This window comes from Montipora capricornis, chromosome 6, assembly GCF_036669925.1.
Source record: "Montipora capricornis isolate CH-2021 chromosome 6, ASM3666992v2, whole genome shotgun sequence".
Taxonomy (NCBI): domain Eukaryota; kingdom Metazoa; phylum Cnidaria; class Anthozoa; order Scleractinia; family Acroporidae; genus Montipora; species Montipora capricornis.
Window position 1 is genome coordinate 22,938,823 of NC_090888.1, and position 11,452 is coordinate 22,950,274.

Here is an 11,452-nt window from a genome sequence, read left to right on the forward strand (position 1 = left end):
TTCTTGGGAACCAGTTTGTTCGCCGTTTTGACGTAGAAAGAAAATAAGAAAATAGCTTTGAACGGCCAAACAAGATAAAAAATGAAATCAAGTTTAAAAAAAACGAATTAGCTATCGCCGTCACGGGGACTTCGCAGCCGTCCCCCATCCAAGTACTAACCTCATTCGGAGGAGCTTAACTTCAGCTGACACTTGGACTAGCATCAACGATTGTGATCTTTATGTTAAATTCGCACATAGATCTTGGCGAACTTTATAACACTTGAAAGAAAAAAAAACGCACTAACAAAAACCAGGTATTATGCCGTCATTTTGTCACAGATGTATCCTTTGTTTCGTGAGTTGTCAGTAAACACGCAAGGTATAACTTGATCACAGGCGGCCGCTAAAATCGATGTCACTTCCGATTTTGCGATTTTACTTGTATGACCAAAATTGAACTCTGATGGAACGTAACAAAAATCTCCCGAAATGTTTTTCGCTGATGGCAAATTGTTTTATTCTCGATCGACACTTCCTAAAAGTTCCTTCTGCTCTCCTTAAAAGCTACATATTAATATTTATTTACTTTTCGTCAATATTTGTTTTGCATAAAGCAGGCTAGCAAAATCTGTACCTTGCTTTGTTCGCATTTTTGAGCGTTAAAATAGAATTTTTGGGCGTATGTTCCTGACAGCAAAAGTCGCATATTTTAACGTCCCCCATCCAGATACTAACCCCGCTGGAAAGGGGAAAAAAAAACTTTAGTAACATTGGTCTTGGAAAGGTGTCAGAAGCTCAGAGTACACGCTTAAGCTTGTGGTGAAAAAGAAGTTGTAAATGATCAACATATCGGCTTTGAAGCCAAATGTTTCTCGATTTCCTGTTATTTTCTTCAATCGTTCTGGGCTTAGTATTTTACTGAACCACATGTCTTCTTAGAGGGTATATAGCAAGATGTCTACCATGGCACCGTAATGATTTACGATACCAAACAATGTCGTGTACTATTAGAGCTACATATTGTGCAAGGACTTGAATCTCCTGGAAAAAACAAAACGCAGCTCAGTTGACAGTTATGGAAAAAAACACTGTCAAATTACTGCAATACCACACGCAATGCGTTCTTACTTTAAAAAATATCCCGTATCTCCTCAATTCTACCCCCCCCACCTCCAGACTAGAAATCCCGTATCCCCAAAATTTTTTTTCCTAATTATCCCGTATCCTGATCGCTTCTCGGGCTTTTGGCTAAGATTAGTTTCTTGGCCAAGGGCTACGGTCAAGTACTATTGTACAACGTACGGTACTTTTTCAGTGCCGTAAGGGGCAGGCACAGAACAGTTTCGGCTGTTTGTCTGTTCTCTCGAGAAACGATGACGAGGGTTTTTTGGGTTTTTTGTTCAGCTCGAGTGTAGAATCAGGACGAACTGTTGTAGTTTCTGATAACTATTTACTACTTGTAGCTTTTGTTGAGTTTTGAATCGATGATAGAGAGAGTTTTGGCGATCTCAATCCGGACTGGACTACTGGATTTAATGATTTTTCTTAACGAGATTTCAAGTTATTGTGGAACGTTTGGTACCAAGTTACTGAAATCAAGATTATGGAATTGTAAAATTAGAACTTTGGACTGGACTATAGAACACGCAATTACGGAATTTTTGAGCATTGAGAGAAATAGAGCACTGATGTTGTCTTCGCCACGGCAAATTTATACAGTTTGCAAGGAACTAAACCAGGATTACAGAACCAGACGTCGATTACAGGGCCCGTTTGTTCGAAAGCCAATTACCTTAATCCAGGATTAGCGTAAACTTTTGTTTCATGTTTTCAACTTTTTGCTCACAGTTTCCTTTGCTTATTTTTGTTTTTCAAGATTGACTTCTTCTAATGTAAAGTTTTACTGAATATCAGCCTTGAACAGCATTTGGGAGTAGAGGATAAAACTCGTTTTAAAACCCAGTTTCTGAACAACTGGCCCAGGATGATAAGTTGTTGAACTGTGATTTGTAATAAGTTTTTCGGATGATTTAAGGCTGATCCTGTAATTTTTGGATGAAAGGAGTTAACGAAGCAAGTAAAACTGTAGGATTTGAATTACCACCACCGCTACACCGTTCTGTTGCAACGAGGAAAGCAATTATTTATCGTGGAATCTTTCCGCCGGCCATGATTGACACAGTATTAAAATATTCGATAAAGTGGACAGATGTTTTTCTTTGAGAAAGACAAGCTTTAAAGGTAAGAAGAAATTTCTACGTTTCTTCTAGATCTTGCTTCGTACTTATACTTGTGTGTTCCGCTGTGAACATTACGGTATTTTGCACAGAACGAATACTTCATTAGGAGAAAGCTGTCAGAAGCTCAGAGTACACGCTTAAGCTTGTGGTGAAAAAGAAGTTGTAAATGATCAACTTGTCAGCCTTGAAGCTAAATGTTTCTCGATTTGCTTTTATTTTCTTCAATCGTTCTGCGTTAAGTACTTTACTGAACCACATGTCTTCTCAGGGGGTATCTACCAAAGATATCTACTATAACACTGTAATGATTTACGATACCAAAACAATATCGTGTACCACAGTTGTTAGTTATGTGTCGATCAGACCGAATCTTCATCATCCTCCCTGGTAAACCACGGGCATTACCCTACCCTCTGTGCCAGAACAGTGTCGGTTGTTTTTCTTAAACAACCGAAACTGTTCTGTGCTTGCCCCTTACGGCACTGACAAAAGTACCGTACGTTAGTACATGGGTACTTGACCGTAGCCATTGGCCGAGAAACTAATCTTAGCCAAAAGGCCGAAAAGCGATCAGGACACGGGAAAACTTAGGTAAAAAAATAGTGGAGATAACGGATATTTGGCTGGGGGGGGGGGAACTGAGGACATACGGGATTTTTTAAAGTAGGAGCGTATTGCGTACGTGTGGTAGTGCAGTAACTAGACAGTGTTTTCTCGAGAAGCGATCACTAGGTTTTTTTGTTTTCGTGTTTGATAGTTTTTTGTTCAGCTCGAGTGTAGAATCATGACGAACTTTTGTAGTTTGTGAGAACTATTTACTACTTAGAGCTTTTGTTGAGTTTTGAATCGATAATAGAAAGAGTTTTGCCGATTTCAACCCAGACTGTACTACTGGATTTAAGCTCTTTCCTTGACGAGATTTCAAGTTATTACGTGGAATGCCGAAGGCATACCACGACTTAAAACCGGGCTTGTGTCAAATTTTATTTTTTTTTTGTTGGTAGTCACAAATGTGCAACCCCACGGATATTGAACTTAGCTCCGATCGGGTGAATCTACGTTTTTACCCTTCAGTATATCCGAAGTTCCCTGCCTCAAATAGAAACCATATACTTTCCCTCCGCTTCGCGATCATCTGCCCGTTAAACCACTCGTTAAATCACTCGACCACCGCTACACCGTTCTGTTGCAACGAGGAAAGCAATTATTTATCGTGGAATCTTTCGGCCGGCCATGATTGACACAGTATTAAAATATTCGATAAAGTGGACAGATGTTTTTCTTTGAGAAAGACAAGCTTTAAAGGTAAGAAGAATTTTCTACGTTATTTCTAGATCTTGCTTCGTATTTATACTTGTGTGTTCCGCTGTGAACATTACGGTATTTTGCACAGAACGAATACTTGATTAGAAGTATTTTGCATAGCACGAATACTCTAATATTTCTTGGGAACCGGTTTGTTCAGCCGTTTTGACGTAGAAAGAAAATAAGAAAATAGATTTCAACGGCCAAACAAAATAAAAAATGAAATGAAATTTAAAAAAAAACGAATTACTGATGTCCGTCAGGGGGACTTCGCAGCGGTCCCCCATCCAAGTACTAACCTCGTTCGGAGGAGCTTAACTTCAGCTAACAAAACATGTAAGGCAGCTAACAAAAACCCGGTGTCTTGCCGTCATTTTGTCACAGATGCATCCTTTGTTTCGTGAGTTGTCAGTATTAAACACGAAAGGTATCTTGATCACAGGTGGCGCTAAAATCGATGTCACTTTCGATTTTGTGATTTTACTTGTACGACCAAACCTTGTACGATAGAAAAATTGAACTCAGATTGAACGTACAAAAATCTCCCGAAAGTTTTTCGCTGATGGTAACTTGTATTATATTCGTGGCACAAAATTTATTATGTCTTCATCTCGCAAATTGTCTTATTCTCGATCGACACTTCCTAAAAGTTCCTTCAAATTCTGCTCTCCTTAAAAGCTACATATCAATATTTATTTACTTTTGTGTCAATATTTGTTTTGCATACATGTAAGGCAGGCTAACAAAATCTGTGCCTTGCTTTGTTCGCATTTTTGGGCATTAAAATAGAATTTTTGGTCGTATGTTCCTGACAGCAAGTTGCATCTTTTGACGTCTCCCATCCAGTTACTAACCCCGCCGGAAAGGGAGTAACTTCAACCCACACTGGTCTTGGAAAGCTGTCAGAAGCTTAGAGTACACGCTGAAGGTTGTGATGAAAAAGAAGTTGTAAATGATCAACTTGTCAGCCTTGAAGCTAAATGTTTCTCGATTTGCTTTTATTTTCTTCCATCGTTCATGTCTTCTCAGGGGGTATCTAGCAAAGATATCTACCATGACAATGTAATGATTTACGATACCAAAACAATATCGTGTACCACATATTACGAAAGGACAACTTCAATCTACTGAAGAAACAAGCGCAGCGCAGTTGTTAGTTATGTGTCGATCAGACCGAATCTTCAACATCCTCCCTGGTAAACCACGGGCATTTCCCTACCCTCTGTGCCAGAACAGTTTCGGTTGTTTGTCTGAAACAACCGAAACTGTTGTGCGCTTGCCTCTTACGGCACTGACAAAAGTACCGTACGTAGTACATGGGTACTTGACCGGAGCCATTGGCCGAGAAACTAATCTTAGCCAAAAGGCCGAAAAGCGACCAGGACATGGTAAAACTTAGGTAAAACTATTGTGGGGATATGTGATTTTTGGCTGGGGGCGGGGGGGGGCGGGGGAACTGAGGAGATACGGGATATTTTTTAAAGTATGCGCGCATTGCGTACGTGTGGTAGTGCAGTAACTACACAGTGTTTTCTCGAGAAGCGATCACTAGGGTTTTTTGTTTTCGTGTTTGATAGTTTTTTGTTCAGCTCGGGTGTAGAATCATGACGAACTTTTGTAGTTTGTGAGAACTATTTACTACTTGTAGCTTTTGTTGAGTTTTGAATCGATAATAGGAAGAGCTTTGGCGATTTCAACCCAGACTGGACTACTGGATTTAAGCTTTTTTCTTGACGAGATTTCAAGTTATTGTGAAACGTTTGGTACCAAGTTACTCTAATACTGAAATCAAGATTATGGAATTGTAAAACTAGAACTTTGGACTGGACTATAGAACGCGCAATTACGGAATTTTACATTTTTGAGCATTCTGAGAAATGGAGTTCACATGTTGTCTTCTTGTCTTCGCCACGGCAGATTTAAACAGTTTGCAAGAAACTAAACCAGGATTACGGAACCGGAATTCGAATACATGGCCTGGTTGTTCGAAAGCCGATTACCTTAATCCAGGATTTGTGTAAACTTTTGTTTCATGTTTTCAACTTTTTGATGAAAGTTTCCTTTGCTTATTGACTTCTTCTAATGTAAAGTTTCACGGAATATCAGCCTTGAACAGCATTTGGGAGTAGAGAATAAAACTCGTTTGTTCATTTTTAACCTGAGATTAGCATTAATCGGCTTTTGAACAACTGGCCCAGGATGATAAGTTGTTGAACTGTGATCTGAAATAAGCTTTTCGGATGATTTAAGGCTGATCTTGTAATTTTTGGATGAACCGAGTTAAGGAAGGAAGTAAAACTGTAGGAAGTAAAACTGTAGAATTTATCCGTCGTGACAGAAGTAGAAATGGTGGAGGAGTAGGTTTTTATATTAAGTCTTCTAATTCTTATGCAGTGCGCTCAGATCTAAATGTAATTAATCTCGAAAATTTAATCATAGAAATTCGTAAACCGAACTCTAGGCCTTTTCTGATAGCGACATGGTACAGACCTCCCTGTTCTCCTACCGATTTATTTTCAAGTTATGAGTCATTTATCGACAAGGTTGATTCTCTTGACCTTGAATACTATTTGTTGGGTGACTTAAACTGTAATTTGGCCTCTTCTACACCTGATGCAAACACTCGTCATTTACTCGAGATTTCGGATTTATATGGGCTCAATCAATTAATAAATGAACCAACTCGTGTTACTGAATCCTCATCTACATTAATCGATTTGATTTTTACTAATCATGCAGATAAGGTAAGCTGTTCCGGTGTCTCCCATATTGGCATCAGCGATCATAGCCTCGTCTATGTTTATCGTAAACTTTCTTCTGATTTATCATCTAAAGGAAACTCTTACATCTCTTATAGAAATTTTAGAAATTTTAATCGAGGTAATTTTCGAACTGAAATCTCCCAACAAGACTGGTCTTTCGGTGAATCTGAAGATCCAAATTTGGTTTGGTCTAACTGGAAAACAAAATTTTTGCGCGTTGTCAATTCTCATGCTCCAATTCGAACTAGACGTGCTAAATTGAATAACTCACCCTGGATTAATTCAGTCTTGAAGAATGATATGGGCTGTCGTGATGCTGCTGAAAAGAAGGCGATAAAAACAAAGAATCTTCATGACTGGGCTAATTACAGAAAATTACGAAATAAAATCAACAATAATGTAAAAACCACTAAGGCATCCTATGATCATAATAGTCTTATTCAATCCGAAGGAAACTCTCGAAGGACTTGGAAAACTATATTAATCACCTCATGTCCCGTCGTCAGAACAACCAGCTGGTAAAGGAAGTCAAAGTAAATGATATATCTATCTGTAATTCTAACGAGATTTCCAATACCTTTAACGAACATTTTTCAACTATTGGGCCCAGACTAGCCCGCGAAATACCTTCTACTTCGGACGAAGTGTCTACTTATTTAAACAATTTTCCTGAAAACTTCAACAAATTCTCTTTTCGTCCAACTACTAGTAGTATTGTTTTTACTCATCTAAATCGATTGTCGAAAACTAATTCTACTGGGTTAGTCAATATCTCTGCTACGTTAATTCGTGAGTGTGCTGATATTATTTCAGGTCCGTTATGTGACCTGTTTAATAAATCTTTGATGTCTGGCATCAGTTTCCTGACGATTGGAAATGTGCCAGAGTGATTCCGTTGTTCAAACAGGGCGAGTCACTTGATTTGAACAACTACCGACCTATCTCTGTCATTTCAGTTGTCGCCAAAGTGTTTGAGAGGATTGTGTACGATCAGTTATACAACTTCTTAAGTAACGAGGGAATCATCTCTAAACAACAATCCGGTTTCCGGTCTTTGCACTCTACTGTTAGTGCTCTTCTTGAAGCCACTGACAGTTGGGCGTTTAATATCGATCGTGGCTACGTAAATGCCGTAGTGTTCTTCGACTTAAAAAAGGCCTTCGACACTGTTGATCATGAGATACTATTAACTAAAATGAATCAGTACGGAATTCAAGGGAAATCGCTTGATTGGTTTAAATCATATTTGACGAATCGCACACAACGGTGCTCCGTTAACGGTTGTCTCTCTGATTTTACCACTCTTAAATGCGGTGTGCCACAGGGAACGATCCTTGGCCCTCTTTTATTTCTAATTTATATTAATGATTTGCCTAACTGTCTATCGTTCAGCGTTCCTAGAATGTATGCTGATGATACACATATTACTTATGCTGGCTCTGATTTACATCTGATTCAGTCTAGTATATCTCATGACCTTGAAAAGCTAAGCAAATGGCTTGTGTCTAACAAACTTACTTTGAACGCTACAAAGACTGAATTTATGTTGATCGGATCCAGGCAAAGATTAAGCACTCTATCAGATACTCTTGAACTCTCCATTGATAATGTTCCAATTGAAAAAGTTTCCTCAGTGAAATCACGTGGAATATATGTTGACGAAAATCTAACATGGTATCTAATGTGTAAAAAGATTGCTTCCGCAATTGGAGCCATTAAACGAGTTAAGCCATTTGTGCCTCAATCAACTTTACTCAGTATATACAACTCACTAGTTCAACCCCATTTTGATTACTGCAGCCTAGTCTGGGGTAATTGTGGTAAAACATTATCTAACAAGCTACAAAAACTACAGAACCGTGCTGCACGAGTGATAACTTCATCGAGCTATGACGCTGATGTTAATTCCTTGTTTGACAAACTCAGCTGGAAAGACTTAAATTCTCAACGTCAAATTCAGAAAGCTTTAATGGTTTTCAAGTCTTTAAATGGTCTGGTTCCCGAATATCTCACGTCTAAATTTGTAACGCGTAATGTATCAAACTATGCTCTGAGGGATTCGGCAAATAAACTTGTTGTTCCGTTTCCGAGAACAAACTACATGAAAAATAGTTTTAGTTACAGCGGCGCAACTCTTTCGAACAGCTTACATCGTAACATTAGGGAATCTAGTTCCATAGATCAATTTAAACGCCTTCTCTATCAAAATTTTTAAATACACGGCATTCATGGCAATCAGGTCTGTAGGTAGCTTATTTTGTAAATTAATGTAATAATAGGATTAGGATTTTAGATTTTAAGATTTTAGGATTTTACAAATCTCTTTTTTGGAATTGTACCTGATGAATTTTTTACCGTGTATAAATTAAGTAAATAAATAAATTTTGTCATTCCAAAAAATAAATAAATGAAAGATCCCGTACCCCGAGAACCCGCTAACAGGGCTTCCTTGTTTGCATTTGCAAATTTAGTTACATTAATAATGAGTTTTTACAACAGACAACTTCAAGTTATATTACTGATGTATCTTTCTGGTAATCTCTTGCCATTTATGAAGTTTACCTGTACTTGAAGTTCACTGTAAGTGGACAATTTGTGTTAACTGTTTGCGCATGCCACGAATACGCCTTTGGAGGCGTCTTGTCTTCCTAAAATTCCTAATTAGCATGAAAACAATCCCGTAAAGCTAAAAATGGCAAACTGCGACAAGCAGGCGTTTCGAAAGATGAGGAAAATGGTCACGTTTGTCGTAAAAGTGAAGCTTTAACTCTCTAGTCATTAAAAATAAAATAATACCTTTAAAGTGTTTTCAGTAGCATCCATTAAGACGTATTTTCAGACTTTTCAGTCAAATAAAACAATGGCTTTCAATATAATTCTGTCATTGAAGCGAATAGTTCTTCGGAACCGGGAAACCGTTTCGAGAAGGAAGTCGTTTTCATCACCTAGGGACTGTTCTTCTGAATCTTCATCGCTGTTAGACGAATCGTACTTAAGAACGCCTTCACCGTCGTCGGTGTTAATCTATTTAAACTTTTTCGCAACCAACAGTACTGTAGGTTTTGTAAAATTCTTTCCTTTAATGGTAACCAGTTGTGTTACATGATCTGTTTAGGGGTTAAGCTAATATTCAGTGCTGCTTCATTCTGGACCTTTGCATAGAATAACGCATTGCCAAAATCTATTCTAAAAGTGACCAGAGCATGCACCAGATTTTCAGCCGACTTTATATGCTAAGGTATTTCCCTAATTTACTGAACTTAGATGATGAAGACTTGATTTGTATATGTTTGTCATATGCTTTTTTATCTACCGTGGCATAAATAACATCCGGTTGCACACGATCAGCAAAATAATTGTCGTTAATTTTTGTGTCTCAAGGCGTTCGTTTCTCGAACGTCCCGAACATTTTGGGTAAATTCTACCCAGCTAATTATGCCTCTTTTATTTCTAACTCCGTCAGGGGCACCCAACGAGGATATAGTTCAAAACCACTTAAACATAGCATTGTTAAATGTATTTTAGTATTTAAACGGTTGCTATAGGCACATTTTTCTCCCCTAAAATTTTTTCATCTGTTCGGATTTCCTAGCTGAAGGTCTAGTGATCCGAAAACTGTAGGGATGAAAACTTACCTTTTCGAAAATTTCAGCCAGAAAAAAGGCTCTCGAAAATTCTAGGTGGCCTTTTTTGAGTAAAATCCGTTAAAAATGGGCAATTATACCATTTTTCATATGTTCGAAAATCCTAGGAGAGGCAGGCAAGCAAGAAATTTTACAACAAATGTTACAAAAATTCTAGATCTCAAATCGTCTTCCGAACAGATATTTTTCGAAAATTGACGTTGGGTGCCCCTGCTCCGTCGAGTCTGGGTCATATCGATGACCTAAACAAAGTATAACTGGAATCTAAAACTGACCAAGAAGAGATATGCAGAGGGAAACACGTTCAGATGTGCAATTCTTGGAAATTTCTTGAACGACGTCGACTTACCTCTCCTTCTGTAAAAGGGCAAGTCAGGCCGACAATGCAGAGAAAAATATTGAAGAACTAAGGCAAAAACAAACAGGATTAGTTTACTTGTTCAACAATCACAAAACGAGTGCGATTTCGAAAGAAGTGATATTTAAAGCAACTTACCCTCATGACGAGAAAATCGTTGGAAGCTAGTAAGACTTCACTTGCAAAGAATTTAGAGACAGGTGAAAGCCCTTGAGGAAACTGGTAAATGCAGCAGTATCTCTCACTATTGATTTCCTATTTGGAAACGTGCTGACATGTTATCTTGAATCCCAGTGCATTCAGCCCGCATTTGGTCTCAGCTAACGAGCTGAAAAGCTCCCCCTTTTACCGTTTGCTGAGACGGATGTTTACCGCGATACTTCTGAGGATGTGAGATTCGTTTCAGCCTTGAGGGGAAGCTGTTTTCATTTAGTAGCAATTAGTTCTTTTGCCATATAAGAACCTTAGGTTCAAGTTGAGACCGCACCCAGGCAATGAGCCAAGTAAGAACGCCTTTATCTTCCTCGTGTTTGCGAAAATCGGCATTGGCTAAAAACGATAGACAGGCAGACAAAATTTGAGAGCATCTTTTTACTTCTTTCTTTTCATCTCAACAACACGTCCTTTGTTCGCTTTGAAGTGAAGCGGCTGAAAATGGATAACCGTTGTCTATTGACATGAATAAAATTGCCTACTCTTGACCGATGACACAACAGCTTACTTCCTAGAGATACGTACTGTACAGATAAAAGAGAAGTTGTCTAGCACGGTCACATATACCATCACGTGTGATACTGAAAAGAATGCGGCACGTTCTTGACCTAACACCTTTACCTTGCTATGAATTTTTCTCTTGAGAGTTTATGCAAAATGATTTCGTGAGACAAAACGGTCCCCAACCGTTAAAAAACCAAGAATCGATTAATTTTGTGTTATCATAGGCGGCCCCAGCTGGCGTTACGCCCGAGACGTGGCTGTGAAAAGGGTCACGTCATCAACAACATTGTTAAAGGCATCTATTTTGTTTTTTGAGTTAGTTTCACGACAAAGGAACAAAGAAGCAAAATGTTATCAATGAATGAACGAAACAAAGAAGTCAACTCACCTTGTTTATTTACTAGAGTGTATCCAGATACGTGAGGACGTTGAAAACTACTGAAA

The 11,452-nt window shown here is 38.5% G+C and overlaps 1 protein-coding gene across 3 annotated transcripts in view; it reads right to left on the reverse strand.

Moving 5' to 3' along the window:
* The window catches only part of LOC138051784 (uncharacterized), a 28,331-nt gene extending 17,798 nt beyond the window's left edge, over positions 1 to 10,533 (reverse strand). Inside the window, exons 1-3 of one of the 3 annotated variants that reach the window (XM_068898044.1) lie at positions 10,430 to 10,533; positions 10,283 to 10,339; positions 6,561 to 6,605 (exon numbers count right to left, since the gene is read on the reverse strand). Coding sequence is in view for 1 of the 3 variants with exons in the window: in XM_068898042.1 (XP_068754143.1) it covers positions 10,283 to 10,339; positions 10,430 to 10,435 (63 nt within the window). In the remaining 2 variants the exon portion in view is untranslated. Of the gene's footprint in view, positions 1 to 6,560; positions 6,609 to 10,282; positions 10,340 to 10,429 lie in introns of all 3 variants that reach the window. The other 2 variants (XM_068898043.1, XM_068898042.1) reach the window with 2 other exon arrangements.
* Between the last annotated feature and the right edge of the window lie 919 nt (positions 10,534 to 11,452).